At 42.4% G+C, this 18,408-nt stretch overlaps 1 protein-coding gene across 2 annotated transcripts in view; it reads right to left on the bottom strand.

Annotated features, from left to right (window-relative positions):
• The window catches only part of myt1lb (myelin transcription factor 1-like, b), a 119,137-nt gene that overhangs the window by 40,667 nt on the left and 60,062 nt on the right, over nt 1-18,408 (bottom strand). For both annotated transcript variants that reach the window (XM_059520895.1, XM_059520896.1), the window contains one exon: nt 1,865-2,274. In XM_059520895.1, the coding sequence (XP_059376878.1) occupies nt 1,865-2,274 (410 nt within the window). The remainder of the gene's footprint in view (nt 1-1,864; nt 2,275-18,408) is intronic.

Here is an 18,408-nt window from a genome sequence, read left to right on the forward strand (position 1 = left end):
TTTGCATTCCAAACCAATAAATTGCAGTTATTGAGCTGAATTGAATCAACATTGAACTGAATTAAGTTGAAAAAAAAAACTCTCTTCTGAAGAACTGCTTTAGAGTTTCATTTTTTTCATAATTGTTGAACTTTTGCAACATTGACACTGTAAATTAACTGAACTTAATCAACACTCAATTTAGCTGAATAATGACACTTTCGTGTTCTGAAGAGCTGCTTTGCAGACCAAATTGAATTTCATTCAGCTGATGAATTTTATTACATAACTGTCAATAGAAGATGCATATCAATTCTCATATCAACTATAGATCATATCTCAGATCATATCAACTATTTTCACAATATTTAAGTGTGCTTATGTCATTAGCTTAGCTTTATGCTAACAACAGAATGTTAGTCAAGTGCCAACTGCAGCGCGTGATGACCTGTTAATGAAGCTGTGCCTGCGATGAGCCAAATCAGTTACTTACAAGGTTATAATTCAATTATTTTTAACATGTGGTCAACAACTGCTCATGCAGTCAGCTCACTAGGTTTTGAGACAAAGCCAATATCTTAGGTAAGAAAACACAGCACAGGAAACAGAGTTAATGCCAATACTTGTGGGAGTTTGATTGTTAATTAGACTAGAAGGCTCAGTCAGGTCTGATTGCAGAGCGTTGTCCTGCCATGTGCGACTGGCTGAGCAGTCTGAAGTGGATGAGACATGTCTGAGACACATCTCACGCCTACTCCCTGATTTAGCAGACATCCACGGACCACCAGAATCGACCCACTGAATACCGAAACAATTTATGTTGTCTCATGAATCAGACAACATGGATGTGTCTAGATATACCAGAATGTCTGTAATATCTATATCATTTTACTTTTCTTTATAGATTTCTTAAAACATTTTCTCAACAATATTTATTTTGTGATAATTATAGTGACATTTAATTTAGCAGTTACCACCATATAAGACTGAAAATAACAAGGCTGAACAGTAATTGCACACAAGATAATGGGATTATTTGTAAATAATAATAATAAGAATGTATGTAAAAGTATGTATATACAAAGCATGCACACATTATATTACTAGAACTTTTTTTGATTTTTATTAAATTGATATTTTCATGAATATTTTAAATATATTATTTATACTTTATGTTGAAATGATAATCTTTAATCTTGAATGTTTTAAACAAATTATTGAAAAAAATAATTCTACACTTACTGTGATATGGCTGCAACAATGTATGTGCATTTTAAGATTTTAGCAATAAATACGCTAATACTCTCTGCAAATCTAAAAAAGAACCGGGGGTATACATTTAAGAACTTATTTGCTGTTCAGATAAAATAATAGAAACATATTTTTTTAACTAAACAAATTTCCTTAAGGTTTTGTAACTTTTTTGAAACAATCAGACTGTTGGTAATATTTGAGCGCTGCACTTCAAAGCTCACCTTCAGTAGTGTGTGTTGATGATCTGAGCACCTCTGTTTTGAGACGGCTGTTTTTAGCCTGATACTGAGACCGCGCTGAAGGTCACAGCAAAATCATCCAACTGCACCTCAAATTACGGTGACCTTCTTCCAAATATGCCTAACTGCCAAATTACCTCCCCTATCCCTCTGGAGGCTGAAATACTCACTTCACATTCAGCTCTGGTTTTGTTTCTAAACCCAAAAATAAAGCATTCTGGTGCGGGATTAACCTTTTAAAGCCAACTGAATTATATATGATATGCAAATGTCCGAGGTCTAAATGATCAACATGATCAAAACCCTGCTGTTAAATATGTTGTATACAATCTACTACATGCCTGCATCATAAATCAAAAGTCTATCTTTCGTGCATTTATTCAGAATCTCACCTATTTCTTGAATTTGCTCCTCATCCTCTTGCTCATCTTCATCGACCTCATCTTCATCTTCATCATTCTCCCCCTCTCTTTCTACTTCTTCCTCCTCTTCCTCCTCCTCCACTACCTCCTCTTCTTCCTGCTCCACCTCTTCATCCTCTCCATTAATCACTTCTTCCTCATCCTGATCATATTGGTCTTCGTTGTCAGTATATTCCTCCTCCGGTTCCTCTTCATCTTCATCCTGCTCCTCCTCCTCCTCCTCCTCTTTTTCATCCATCTCCTCCATTTTGTGCGTTTTGTAGCATTTCTCCATTGACGGCTGCTCTACGACTGTTAGAAACACCTTCCTCTTGGGCAAGGGCTCCAGGACATGACTCTCCAGGGGTTTTCTCTTCTTGGCGACAGGACAGCCATACACACTGGACATGGAGAGATAAGAAAAAGGCAATTAACAAGCTAGCTTGCGATTTGCAGGGCTTTAGTACAGTTCATTGCGCTCCAAACCAGGCTACATCATTTACGCCGCACATGCTGAAGGAGTTCTGAATTGGGACAAATACAGCAGACTGCATGCCAAATCATTTAAGGGTTACACAAGTGGAACAATCAATAGACCTTAGTCAGGGTAGACACCATATTTAACAAGACCACGAGACATAAACGTACAGTATTGAAAGTACCCATATTATGATCAATTCAAAGTTTTATTTTTGTGGTCTGCTAGAGCACATTTACATGATATAAAGCTCAAAATATACATTATTTTTCCTCATCCTGCTGCACTTTTTTCATCTTCTGACTGAAATGCTCTGTTTGAGTTAATTTCTCTTTATATCCCTGATTGTCTGCTCTGATTGGTAAACTGGTACAGTCTGCTCCAGGTGTTGGAAATAGAAATTGAGTTTCAGCTCCTAGGCTTCATGGGCAGCTGTAAATAGTATTATAATCTCAGTATTAGGGAGTAACTAGTTACATGTAATGGAATTACGTAACTTAATTACAAAATGCATAAAATTGTTACATGTTACAGTTACAGTACAGTAAATTAGTTACGAAAATGTTAACGATTACAAAGGATGGTTACATCTGAATTCTTTTCAAACACACAGATTGACCCCCCCCCCCCTCCCACCACCCATAGAATTGGACAATTGCTTATTCAATAACTTATGTGATAATAAGCTTTATTTATTTATTTGTTTATTTATTAAATTAACTGTTTTTCCTAGTCATTGATATATGCCAGTGTCTCCTGTCATAACTATGAAATAAATTGATTTCACAAACAGTATTATAGCCAAAAAAAAAAAAAAACAATTACAAAAAATTACAAAAAGCCACAAGTGAAAAATCAGCATCTACATGACAAAGCAAATCACTTGCCAAAGTGTTGTAAACTGGTGTAAGATAGTAAAGTCACAAAAATAATGGCAGGACTACTAACAGATTAAATAAATCTAATCTAATCTAAATCTACAGTAATAGGTAGCAATTCACATCAAGATAAATAATGCAAAAGACAGTAGAACAATACTGAATAATAATGCAGTTTTTGTATGACTAACCAAACTATACAATAGTTTGTGTTAAATTCTTGTCCTCATAGGATTGCATTGTCAAGGCTCTGCATTAAATCACAAATGCCTTGGCAACTTTAGCAGTCCTGTAAACACATAGGCTACACCCAGAACACCTTGCAGCTGTGAGATCACGAGGTGATTATTTGTATTTTATACCTTCAGCAAATTTACATTTTAAAGATCCACCCAGCAGCAGGAGCAGGTGATTTTATCATCCAATAATCAGTGTACTGATCCAGTGTTCAGACCAGACATTTGTTATTTTTGCTTGAACCAAGGACAGTGAGTAACAACCCATTACCTTTAAAGAGACAGATCACCCAAAAAGAAAAATTATGTCATCATTTACTTACTCTCATTTTGTTCAAAACCTGTATGAGTTCCTTTTTTTCTGCTGAACACACACATAAAGATATTATAAAGAATGTTGGAACTCATACTAGCTCATAAAGGTTTGGAAAAACCTGAGGTTGAGTAAATAATAAAAGAATGGTAATAGGTTAAACTTTATTTTAAGGTCCATTTCCTGCTATTAACAAACCATTAAGTATGAGTTTTTGCATTAATAAATTACTAATTTGCTGCTTATTAATAGTTAGTAAGGTAGTTGTTAAATCTATCTATCTCATACACCAATCATCCATCCATCCATCCATCCATCATCTTTCTATCTGTCCATCCATCTATCCATCCATCCATCCTTATTTTGCAACCTGTCCTCCAACCAATGTGCCCGTATAGGTTGTTTGTCCAAATCCCTGAAATATGACCCTTCAGAGCTTATACTACAATTACGACCCTATCGGCAAAAGGATAGCTCATTTGGTAGAATACTGCATTAACGATGATATGTAATCATGCGATCATGGGTTTGATCCCAGAGAACTTATGTGCTCATAAAATGTATATGCTCTATAAATCTTAATTTTGCATGATTTCTGTGAGGGGTAGGTTTAGGGGTGGGGTTAAAATATGTGAGATCGGTGTAAAACGTCCACACATTGCATTTAAATAAACACGCATTTTGATTTGTAATAACATTATATGTCATTTCATTATTTTTATGCCCGCTAGATGGCGTAATAAAGATTTTTATCAGTAAATCAGGCTACTACAGGACAACTATGTCATAATCAATAAGTCAAAATAAGATCTATCATTCATCTTTCTTTCAGTCCATCCATCCATGCATCCATCAGTCTTCTTTCCATCCAACTGTACAATCCACCCACCCACCCATCCATCCAACCATGCATCCATCCATCCATCCATCCATCCACCCATCCAACCATCCATCCGTCCATCCATCCTTCAGTCATCATTCCATTCATCCATCAGTCATCTTTCTATCTGTCCATCCATCCATCCAGTCACTTCCCAATCCATCCATCCATGCATCCACCAATCTTCTTTCTATCCGTTCATCCATCCATCTATCCATTAGTCATCGTTCTATCAATCCTTCCATTCATCTTTCTATCGATCCATCTACCCACCTATCCATCCATGAGTCATATTTCCATCCGTCCATCAGTCATCTTTCTATCTATCTATCCATCCATCCATCCATCCAAGCATCCATCAATTTTCTTTCTATCCATCAATCTATCCATCAGTCCTCTTTCTATACATTCATCCACTCATCAATCATTCATCTTTAAATCCATCCATCCATCAATCTTCTTTAATTCTCCCGACTGGTCATCCATCCATCAATCATCTTTTTAACCAACATAAACAACATCAATCACCTATATATCCATCCATTCAAAAAGCCTTTCCAAAGTGCCATCAGTCCCACCACGTCTATCTTGACTCCCCACCACATTTTACCCAGTCTCCTCACATAGACAGACAGCACAGCTCAGGTCCAAATTAACCAGTGTCCATCTGTCAGCCGTCTAGCCGATTGGCAGGTTCCATCTCCCTAGAATGTAAGGTTATTGGGCTGACCCTTCCAACAGGGCACTATTTCATTTGGGAGACCACAACTCTTTTGGCAACTCTTTCCAGGGCTGACATCACGCATGGCACCCCGGCTCTCAAGGGATGGCTCCTCCGTGCCATGATCAATAGTGCTTGTGACCAAACATTGCAAAAGCACATTAAAATGCCACTCATTCTGTCCAACTGCCTTCCAAATAAATCAGGTGCTGTTCCCTGCAGGCCTGGTGTGAGCGGTCAGGCAGACTGCAAGAGGGGAAGATGGAGGTGGAGAGAGCGCTAGTAGTGTGACAGGTTATAACCTGTCTGTCTTATTGCATTCATGTCAGTCATATATGGAGGAATTTAGACCGTGCAGAACTAAACTGACAGTTATAATAAATATTGCAGCATGGTTTTCTTTCTAACAAATGCAGTCAATGTGGGATGAAATGTGAGAACAAAAGGATCCTGTTATATTTCTTATTACACAGCTGTCAGGAATACTTGACTCAAGTCAATCCCATCATTCTCTGCTCACATATGTAAGGCATAATGTACAGTCAGCTGGTTATTATTGCAAAACCAACTTCCAAATGTTGAACCGGCATTCTAAACAACCTGTTGTGGTTAATTTTGCAAATATGAAGGCTGATTGTACATTCTCCCTTAAACACAAGTGAATTACAAAGTTAGGACATGTTTTTGAGAAAAAAAAGAGTGCAAATGTTACTCTCAGAAGAGTATGAGCAAGTCTATTAAAACATGAAGATAATGTATAATTTGCAGGGGTGTGAATTTTTTTGGTAGAAAGAGAATCATTTCAATTCACAATTCACATTTTTCGATTCAATTCAGTCGAGTTGTGGTCTCCCAAATGAAATAGAATTTTAACAATTTAATTTGATGCAATGCAGTTTACAATAAAATTTGATTCAGTTTGATTAATGAATGTAATGGCTCTATTTTTAAAGGAAAATTCATGCATCTTGGGATAGAAAAAGGCAAACTAAGATTGTTTATTGCATCAAGCAACATGAAAGTAAGCACGTTAACTATGTGAGCATAGAGGCCCTTTAAAAAAACAAACAATGTGCATTATACTATAATAGACAAATTTGTTGTGGAGTAACAATTCAGATATTTTCTCAGTTCATCATTTACACCTTTAAAACTTCTTTGATTCATTTGACGCTGAAGAAAAAGCTCCAAATGAAGATCACACAATTTATTATAGTGAAAGGAGACACATCAAGTGTACCTGAAGGATTCCAACTTACAATGAACTTTATAAATTCATATGCTTTGTAATTAAATGCAGACTATAACAGCTTCAGCAGGTCATTGGCACTATATGCATATCTCTGCGTGTTTGATGTGATGAGAATGAAGACAGGATGTTAGAATGAAAAATTTGTGAAATGCGTGCATGTTCTGACTGCTGGTATAAAAGCATCTCTCGCTGTGCCACTACACTGCGATCTATATGCGCGAGCGGCAAGAGTGCCGTCGCCATGGTGATCTCCGGCTCAAATCCAAGTGGGATTTGCCATCTTGGCAGGCAGACAACGAGGAAGCCAGCAGGAGTGATTGGAATACAGAAGGATAGAGAGAGGCAGAGAGGTAGAGAGAAGCACATTAGGTCTAACAAAATTCTGCTACAAAAATGACTCAAACACAAAAGCCGAAAGAAAGAGCTTGAGTGTTCCCATATTGAGCTTAAATATCCATACTTCTCTACCATTAAAACAGCTTGCAAAGAATGGTTAAGGTCATTGAAGGTCAAAGACGTTCTTTCAGCAACCACCTCACCTCACCAACTCACCTCTATGAACTGCAGCACACAGGCTGTTCACTAGAAACTGCATAAAGGCTGCATAGAGGTTTTCAACAAAAAATGGAAATCTACTTAGTCTAATTTGGGTATTGTCTCTTTAAAACAGTTGCACCTGCACACTGGAAACATCTCGTGTGGTGTAATACATCAGTGTACACATGTCCCCAAGACTATTGTGAACACACTTGTATTTATATTATCTGGTGCCCATGGGATGGTGTATATGAGTACCAAGTGTGCTCATAACATGGTTCAATTCTTGGTATAGTTTTAGCATGTAAATGGATATGACAATGTATTGGGTCTAAGATGCTGCTGCATGAATAGGCATAATGAATTCCAATCGTAAAACCAACCCAGACAGGTGGAGCTGGGGGAGGTGGAGGGTTTCAAAGGAAATATTGTGCTGCAGCCAAAATATTTGCTCACAGCAAACACTGAACCAGAATATTTAAATGTGGAACAAGCAGTCTTATTGGCTGCTGAATTTACTGAGCCAAATCTGCTTGTGCCTTGTATAGGGCTGAACGATTAATTGCATTTGTGATAATATTGTGATATAAAAAAACGTATATATATATATATATATATATATATATATATATATATATATATATATATATATATATATATATATATATATATATATATATATATATATATATATATATATATATATATATATAACTGTATATATATACATAGTACAGACCAAACGTTTGGACACACCTTCTCATTCAAAGAGTTTTCTTTATTTTCATGACTATGAAAATTGTAGAGTCACACTGAAGGCATCAAGGGCTATTTGACCAAGAAGGAGAGTGATGGGGTGCTGCGCCAGATGACCTGGCCTCCACAGTCACCGGACCTGAACCCAATCGAGATGGTTTAGGGGTGAGCTGGACCGCAGACAGAAGGCAAAAGGGCCAACAAGTGCTAAGCATCTCTCGGGGAACTCCTTCAAGACTGTTGGAAGACCATTTCAGGTGACTACCTCTTGAAGCGCATCAAGAGAAAGCCAAGAGTGTGCAAAGCAGTAATCAAAGCAAAAGGTGGCTATGAAGAACCTTGTTTTTTGTTATGTATATAATTCCATATATAATTCCACATGTGTTAATTCATAGTTTTGACATATATATTTGATATATATATATATTAAATATTAAACATTTCTATAAAATAGGTTGTCTATTTCTAATATATTGCATGAATGTCTTCACTGAGCTCACTGCAATGCATTCAGGGATCATCTCATTATTAACTGAACCCATTTGACCCAAAGTCTTTATGCAAAGTCATGCAAGTAAAGTATTTAATATTTTTAGAAAGGGTTTTGGTTTAAATAATTACTAGCTTTTTTTCAACTGATGAACCCCTGGGGTTGACAAACCCCGCTTAATATTTAGGCTTAAATTTAAGATTTATATGTTTAAAATGAAATTTCTAACCATTTGACTGTACAATTTTAAACATCATAATAGTAATAGTTCATTAATAGTACTAATGAACTGAATGCATTTTAATTTGATGCATATTTGTTAGTCACACATAAATTAAATGGGTAAGATTCCACAACAAACAAATAAATAAAATGCAAATAAATTCAAATTAAAAATTACATTTTTCATTATGAACTGTTTGCATTTGTTTGATTTTATTAAATAATCATATTTTTAAAATGCATTTACTAAAATTGCTTAGAATCAGCATAAATCTGTTCACTGTTGAATCTATTACATTTATTCTGTTAAAAAGCATAAATATTAACAAAATATGTGGACAAAGCAATATTAAAACACTCAAACTAATTGGATTTTTATAATAAAAATATAAACCCAGTTATTGTGTATTTAAGTTTTCTAGCTCGGCTATGCTAAAACTCTGCAATCCAAGTGAATGGAATGTTTATTTGAAATCTCAAAATTTAGGCCTAGACATATAAATGAATACATTTTCGCAATATATTATTTGGCATCATGTGAAGTGGACCCCAATGCAGGTATCTGACAATAGCACTTGATTAGATGCCGCACACTGCCTATTGTTGGTAGAACTCCCTATGCAATTTGGTTTCCTCCATGCAGTCATTCAAGCAAATTAGGCCTCCATTAAATATGGAAATGTGGTTTGCAGTGGTGGGCTGTGATAGCACAGGAGGGGCTGCGAGTGATTAATGTAGCTCACCAGGCATTGCCGCTTGACTAGCTCTATTGATAGAGTGCTAAGACTGAGAGCTTGGGTGACGATGCGCCAGCTTGTCAGTCCAACTTGCTCCCAGCGTTCATTTGGATGTCCTGTCTCTCTCTTTCACGCTTATTCTTTCTTTTTGCCACAGCTAGAAAGGTCCAGTGCTTGTCCAGTTCTGTCTGCCTGTCCACCTGAAATCCCGCCCTGCCAGCCTGGCCGCGTGCCAATGCTTTTAGTGAGTTCTATCTGTCAAGGTATGAATAATACAACCCAGAGACTGTCCGCGGAATCCAAATGAGGAGGAAAATGCTCTACTTCAGCTCCCCAACATGCTCGCGCCAAGAAAAGGCAATTATTTCAGCCCAGCTGCAGCTATGGAAATGAGAAGGACCCGTGTTCATGCTCTCTAGGAAAAAAAGAACAACAATTCTGTGAATAAAGAAGAAAATAACAAAAAGCAACACCTACAATTAAATAACAGCTCAAAAAGAATGACCTGCAATAAAACAACCACTAATGGCCATCAGAAATACGATTAGCCACATGAGCACCCAGCAAACAGGGCACATGCTGGTCCACATCACTGACTTCAATTCAGGATAATTACAGTTAACTAAAAAAAAACACCAAATAACAAATAACAAACATAAATGATAAAAGTTGTTTAATTTGAAAATAAAGATTACTGAAGTACAGCTTACAAGAAAATGCAGTTTCACTTTATTTTAAGGTGTCCTTGTTACGGTTTTATTACACCTTTAACAATTGAGTAATATTAATTAACTAAATACTGTATGGTTAGGGTTAGGGCTTGGCTTAGGGTTACTTGCATGTAATTTTGCTTAATTAAGTGTTATTATAATAGTATCATCACGTGTAACATTAAAACTCATTTGAAGCTGTATTTAGTATCACTTATATACTATTACAGTTTTTATTTTCTTATTTTAGTTTAAGTTAGTGTAACTTTATACACCAAAATAATTTAAGAAATACAAATAAATTACATATAATATATAAAAATAATAAAAACCGCTAAAATTTACAGCAAAATTACAAACATTTTAAGAACAAAGACAAAAACAAAATCAAACTAATAATAAAAACTATAATATGATATCAGTAATACAAAATCCAGTTTCGAATGAGTTTTAATGTTATAAGTGTCACAGTGTCTGGGTTGTGTTCCCTGGGTTCCCACTAGGTGTCCTCAGTTCCCACAGTGTTTATCATTTATCACTTCCTGTCTCCTTATTTGGTCACCTTCCTCCTTGTTTAGTTAATTGATTGTTCCCCACCTGTCTCCTGTTTCCCCATCATCCTTTTGTGTATTTATACCTGGTCTGTTTGAGTCTTAGTCACGGAGTCCTTGTTTAATGTTATATGTTAATTCATGTCCATCAATGCCTTGCCTTGCCTTGCCTTGCCTTGCCTTGCCTTGCCTTGCCTTGCCTTGCCTTGCCTTGCCTTGTTTACGTTATGTTTGGACTTACCGGTTTTGACCCTGCCTGGACTGTGTATTCTCTTTGGATTTCCCTTTATTAAAGACGTACTCGCAATTGGTTCTCTCTCCTGTGTTTTCCATAACACCGAACGTGACAGAAGGACTCCGTCACTACAAGAGCCAGCGGTATGTCGGCTTATGTCTCCTCCCCAGCCACAGTGCGGGAGAGGAGTGGATTTGAGGGAACTCGCCTGGTGGTTTTCCGGGGAACCAGAGGAGGTCGCCGAGGAGGGAGTGGTCGAGAGGATATCCAGCACCGCTCTCAACCAGGGCCGCCCTTCGACCCGGGGCTCGTGTGGGATGGATTAGAGCCACCGTCTCACCATGGCGGACGGAGAGGAGAGAGGAAGCGCACGTCCGCCACAGTGGCGTCACTGCCCATGATGGCCGCTAGTCCAGCGCCACGAGGCAGGATGGACGCCAACACAGCACCGCAACCCAAGGCGATCACGAGTCCAGCGCCACGGTGCAAGATGGCCGCCAGCTCAGCGCCAACGCCCAAGAGGGCCGCTGACTCATTCTTGGACTATTTCGCTACGCTGTCCAAGATCCTAGAGATTCCCAAGACGGTTGACGTCATGGCTGCTGAGCCAGCGCCACAGCACAAGATGGCCGCCAGCCCAGAGCCACAGCACAAGATGGCCGCCAGGCCAGAGCCACAGCACAAGATGGCCGCCAGCCCAGAGCCACAGCACAAGATGGCCGCCAGCCCAGCGCCACAGCACAAGATGGCCGCCAGCCCAGCGCCACAGCACAAGATGGCCGCAAGCCCAGCGCCACAGCACAAGATGGCCGACTCAACGCCTGAGTCTCCAGACAAGGTGTCACCGACTCGCCAAAATAGAGGGCGGAGGAGGAGGAGACAGGCGTCTACCGTTCCTCAAAGCCCAGAGGACGTTCCCGAGGCGGTGCCCGATGCTGTTCCGGAGACCGAGGCGGTGCCCGATGCCGAGGTGGTGCCCGATGCTGTTCCGGAGGCCGAGGCGGTGCCCGATGCTGTTCCGGAGGCCGAGGCGGTGCCCGATGCGGTTCCGGAGGCCGAGGCGGTGCCCGATGCCGAGGCGGTGCCCGATGCGGTTCCGGAGGCCGAGGCGGTGCCCGATGCCGAGGCGGTGCCCGATGCGGTTCCGGAGGCCGAGGCGGTGCCCGATGCCGAGGCGGTGCCCGATGCTGTTCCGGAGGCCGAGGCGGTGCCCGATGCCGAGGCGGTGCCCGATGCTGTTCCGGAGGCCGAGGCGGTGCCCGATGCCGAGGCGGTGCCCGATGCTGTTCCGGAGGCCGAGGCGGTGCCCGATGCCGAGGCGGTGCCCGATGCTGTTCCGGAGGCCGAGGCGGTGCCCGATGCCGAGGCGGGACCCGATGCTGTTCCGGAGGCTGAGGCGGGGCCCGATGCTGTTCCGGAGGCCGAGGCGGGGCCCGATGCTGTTCCGGAGGCCGAGGCGGGGCCCGATGCTGTTCCGGAGGCCGAGGCGGGGCCCGATGCTGTTCCGGAGGCCGAGGCGGGGCCCGATGCTGTTCCGGAGGCCGAGGCGGGGCCCGATGCTGTTCCGGAGGCCGAGGCGGGGCCCGATGCTGTTCCGGAGGCCGAGGCGGTGCCCGATGCGGTTCCGGAGGCCGAGGCGGTGCCCGATGCCGAGGCGGTGCCCGATGCTGTTCCGGAGGCCGAGGCGGTGCCCGATGCCGAGGCGGTGCCCGATGCTGTTCCGGAGGCCGAGGCGGTGCCCGATGCCGAGGCGGTGCCCGATGCTGTTCCGGAGGCCGAGGCGGTGCCCGATGCCGAGGCGGGACCCGATGCTGTTCCGGAGGCCGAGGCGGGGCCCGATGCTGTTCCGGAGGCCGAGGCGGGGCCCGATGCTGTTCCGGAGGCCGAGGCGGGGCCCGATGCTGTTCCGGAGGCCGAGGCGGTGCCCGATGCGGTTCCGGAGGCCGAGGCGGTGCCCGATGCCGAGGCGGTGCCCGATGCTGTTCCGGAGGCCGAGGCGGTGCCCGATGCCGAGGCGGTGCCCGATGCTGTTCCGGAGGCCGAGGCGGTGCCCGATGCCGAGGTGGAGGCCATTCCCGATGCGGTGCCCGAGGCCGCACCCGAGGCCGTGACCGAGGCAGTGCCCGAGTCCGTTCCAGAGGCGGTGCCCGAAGCCGAGGCGTCTCAAGTCCCCACAGGCAGTCCAGAGTCGAGTCAGGTTCCAGTTGACCCTCCAGAGGCGAGTCAGGGGCCAGTGAACTCTCCAGAGTCGAGTCAGGTGCCAGTGACCTCTCCAGAGTCAGGGCCTGTCACCGTTGAACTTTCAGAGTTAAGTCAAGTCACTGGGTGGTCTGCTGCTCCGCCCTGTTGGACTCCGGCATCGACCACAGGGGCGTGGTGGTCATCTGCTCCACCCTGGAGGACTCTGGCCTTGACCACAAGGGTGTGGTGGTCTTCCGCTCCGCCCTGGGGGGCTTCCGCTCTGACCACACGGACGTGTTGGTCTTCCGTTCCGCCCTGGGGGGCGTTTGCCCTGACTACACGGTTGTGGTGGTCTTCCGCTCCACCCTGGAGGACTCTGGCCTTGACCACAAGGGTGTGGTGGTCTTCTGCTCCGCCCTGGGGGGCTTCATGTTTTTTTTTTTTTTTTTCTCCTTTTGTTTTTGTGTTAATGTCGGTCCCTGTTCCTTTCTGTTAGTCTGGCCCTCCGTCCCTCCCCCTGAGCCTCCACCTGTCCGCCTCCCTCCTGGTCTCTGTTTTGTGTCTGTCTTGGAGCGTCTGGGAGCCGCTCCTTAGTAAGGGGGTACTGTCACAGTGTCTGGGTTGTGTTCCCTGGGTTCCCACTAGGTGTCCTCAGTTCCCACAGTGTTTATCATTTATCACTTCCTGTCTCCTTATTTGGTCACCTTCCTCCTTGTTTAGTTAATTGATTGTTCCCCACCTGTCTCCTGTTTCCCCATCATCCTTTTGTGTATTTATACCTGGTCTGTTTGAGTCTTAGTCACGGAGTCCTTGTTTAATGTTATATGTTAATTCATGTCCGTCAATGCCTTGCCTTGCCTTGCCTTGTTTACGTTATGTTTGGACTTACCGGTTTTGACCCTGCCTGGACTGTGTATTCTCTTTGGATTTCCCTTTATTAAAGACGTACTCGCAATTGGTTCTCTCTCCTGTGTTTTCCATAACACCGAACGTGACAATAAGTGGTGAGCATGTTAAATTTAATGTGAAGTAGAACGAATGAAATACGAATGTGTCCTTGCACTTACTATTAAAATAACACTTAATTAAGCATAATTACATGCAAGTAACCTTAAGCCAAGCCCTAACCCTAACCATACAGTATTTAGTTAGGCCCCAAAAATACCCTTAGACTCCAGAGGGTTAATATTACTCAGTTCTTAAATGTGTAATAAAACCGTAACAAGGACACCTTAAAATAAGGTGTAACTGCATTTTCTTGCAAACTGTTCTTCAATAACATTTATTTTCACCTTAAACAATTTTTATAGTTAATTTTTGTGTCTACTTGCCAAGAAAACACTGAGTAACAAACGATTACTACAGACTTCAGGGTTCAGAGTTTATCTAGTTATTAACGTATTACTGCAATTACTATAGTCAGAACATGTACATGCAGAACAGGACTGCAAAATAAAGTACTACTTCGAAACAATAAATAAATAAATAACCCTAACCCAAACTCTGCTATTTACATTGTCCTCCAAAGTTCTTTGCATAATAAGGTACTACCATGGTATACATCCAAGATACATAGTATTAGCACTGCATCATGTCCAAATATCCATTAAGTGACCTTTCCAACAGGAGTCAATATCTTGACTAATACAATCAGCACAGATGCTGTGTCTGTGAATAAGGAACCTGATTTCTCACACTCATATCTACCTTACATCTATACTGCAACAGAGTATTTATGCAGTTTATTCAGCTACACACATTATTCAGCCCTAATCTGGTTTTGCTCTGCTTATCCCTTCACCAACACTTTGCTAGCACACACTATATAAGTAATATTGATAATCTATTTACTGTTCCCATAATTACTTTGTGTTCAGGCAGTTGGGTAGAGTATCAATCCATCATTGGCTAGTTTATGTATGAGTTTATATAACAGCAAATGAGCCATAAATGACAATATTGTGGGGTATTTATAATATGGGGTGACACTCCGTTATTCAAAGAGTCACGGCTACATAGAAGATGCAGATGTAAAGATGATATTGGTCCTGCTTTGGTAAGAAAACACTTCAGCTCTCTTACAAAATGCGATATTGCCAGATACTGCGGTCTGTTATTCTACACTGTATAGGTAAAAGTGCAAAAGTGCAATAAAAAGCCCCTTGATGTCGTAGGTCCAGGTATTGTTGTACTTTAAAATGTACACTTAATTTAATATGTTGACTATTATACTAAAGCAGGTATAATAGTTCAACTGTTCTATGTTTTTTGGTATGACATTTTACGTCAGTATATTTTAACCTCTGTCACCCATCCCTCCAGTGGGATGCCTAAGTTTATTACATTATAATGCAAAGAAATCTTAATCAAATCATGGCAATATAATTGGAAAGGTATAAGACGTCTAAATAGATATTTTATCACTGTTTTACACATTATAAATTATATAGGAAAAGTGATAGATTATTCTATGACTAGAGTGGAGCTCAAAAATCTGCATCATAAAAGGAGTTCTGACCTTTGTCTCGAAAAATATTTCTTCATTGCCTTTTTTTTCCTATCACCTATCTAGAAATTATCAGAAATTATATATCAATTGAAAACTTAAAATCTCAAAATTCATTCTTTGAAAACCATTTTAAAATCAGACATTGCATTACCGTGGAAATAAGAATGTAACAGGCCTACATTAATTGGAAATGCCAAATACTCTTAATATTGCCAATGATTGATGTATTTGATAATATCTCTGGCTATCGTCGATATAATATCATCGTCTTTTGATACACCCCAGGGGAGGTTATCACGGGGCAGACAGCACACTGTCTGTTACATCATTCGGACTGCCTTGTTGAGAGCAGTGGAACTGAGGGCATTATATTTTCTTTTGTATACATGTATCGTTACACCCCTAATAAGAGTAGTTCTGGCTACAATGTTCTTCACTTACCATTTTAAGTGAGCAGCGCTTCAAAACAGCAGAGCGGACCACATAACATGGTAAATATCTTTCAGCGTTACATCCTCCAGTATTTTTATCTAAAGCCAAACGCGCTTTATTCAAGCCCTTTCATCTCCGTGCGCTTTCTCTCTCTTCTGACTCATGCCAGCGCCGAAAACCAGTCAGTAGCTGATGTGACCACCATTTGCCACACATCTCCTTTGCATAGAGTTGATCAGGTTGTTGATTGTGGCCTGTGGAATGTTGGTCCACTCCTCTTTAATGGCTGTGTGAAGTTGCTGGATATTGGCAGGAACTGGAACATGCTGTCGTATACGCGATCCAGAGCATCCCAAACATGCTTAATGGGTGACATGTCCGGTGAGTATGCTGGCCATGCAAGAACTGGGATGTTTTCAACTTCCAGGAATTGTGTACAGATCCTTGCAACATGGGGCCATGCATTGCAACGTGAGGCGATGGTCGTGGATGAGTAGCATAACGATGGGCCTCAGGATCTCGTCACAGTATCTCTGTGCATTTAAAATGCCATCAATAAAATGCACGTTTGTTCACTGACCATAACATATTTCTTCCCATACCATAACCCCACCGCCACCATGGGCCACTCAATCCAAAACGTTGACATCAGCATACCCCTCACCAACACAATGCCATACACACTGTCTGCCATCTGCCCTGTACAGTGAAAACCGTGATCCAACCATGAAGAGAACACTTCTCCAAAGTGCCAGATGCCATAGAATGTGAGCATTTGCCCACTCAAGTCAGTTATGACGATGAACTGCAGTCAGGTCGATCCCAGATGAGGATGACGAGCATGTAAATGGGCTTACCTGAAATAGTTACTGACAGTTTGTGCAGAAATTCTTTGGTTATGCAAACCGATTGTTGCAGCAGCTGTCCGGGTGGCTGGTCTCAGACGATCTTGGAGATGAAGAGGCTGAATGTGGAAGTCCTGAGCTGGTGTGGTAACACAATCTGTGGTTGTGAGGACGTTTGGATGTACTGCCAAATTTTCTGAAATACCTTTGGAGACAGATTATGGTAGAGAATTAACATTCAATTCACGGGCAACAGCTTTGGTGGACATTCCTGCAGTCAACATGCCAATTGCACACTCCTTCAAAATTTGCAACATCTGTGGCATTGTGCTGTGTCATAAAACTGCACCTTTTAAGGTGGCCATTATGATGGCCAGCCTAAGGCAGACCTGTGCAATAATCATGCTGTCTAATCAGCATCTGGATATGACACACCTGTGAGGTGGATGGATAATCTGGGCAAAGGAGAAGTGCTCCCTTTCCACCAACTCCGCCAGGCTCCCTAGTTCCTCCGGCTCCGCCTTGGTCAGTCATCCCCCTACCTCTGCCTCAGGACTGCTCTCCTCTGGCTTTGCCTCGTCCCTCCATCCCCATTGGGCTTCTCCTTCCCTCCAGCTCCACCTCAGTCCTCTGTTGCTCGGCTCCATCGTAGCCTTCTGGATCTCTGCCTATACCTCGGTCGCCGAAGCCTCCAGCTCTGACCTTGGCCCTCTGGATCCCAGGCTTCACCCTGGCTCTTCGGCACTCTGTCTCCATTTCGAGCTCCTCCTCCACCTGCTCCGCCACCATCGGTCAGCCCCCTGGAGTTGTCAGCCCTTCTTTCAACATGGCTCCTTCCTCCATCGGCTCCACCGTGGGCTGCCATCATGGCTGTGGCCTGAGTCCCACCTGGCTCCTCCTGTTTCTGCTCCCTCCTGTCATCATTCCTTGCTCCTCCCTCCATCATCACTTCCCTGGACTCTGTGGGTCATCCTCCTCCTGGGACTCCGTCCATTGCCCAAACCTCCACCTGTACGGTTTTCCTGCCAGCATTTTTCCATCCCCTATTACCATCCCACATCCACTCCTTTGTCCTCATCCTATGTCCCCCTCCATCCCTCCCTTGTTCTCCACAGCGCGAGGTCACACCTTCTGGGAGGGTGCGAACATTCACACCACAGAACTGTCTTCTTGTGTTTTCATTCCCCATGTGCTTAGTGTGACCTTAATTTCTCCTCGTGTCTGATTGTGTCATTCTGTTCAGCTGAGTTCTATTAATTATCCTCATTTATGTTTGTACTTAAAGTCAAGCCTGTTCAGTTCTGTTTTGTTGAGGATTATGAATGTTACCTCGTATGTGTTCCTGACCTGTTTGGACATTACCTGTTGTGGAATAATTGGAATTCTTTGTCTTCGTTGTTCTAACTGATCCCACACACCACATTGTGACAAGAACGTTTTGAATATTGTAGCTACATTGTTTTTAGTAGGCTAGATACTGCTTTTAAGTAAAATCTTAAAATGGTACAGATTTCAGGAGGAAAATCCTAAACAGAAACAGTTTTGTTTTATGTCACATGGCCTCTCATGTAT

This window comes from Carassius carassius, chromosome 32 (assembly GCF_963082965.1).
Source record: "Carassius carassius chromosome 32, fCarCar2.1, whole genome shotgun sequence".
NCBI classification, from domain to species: Eukaryota; Metazoa; Chordata; class Actinopteri; order Cypriniformes; family Cyprinidae; genus Carassius; species Carassius carassius.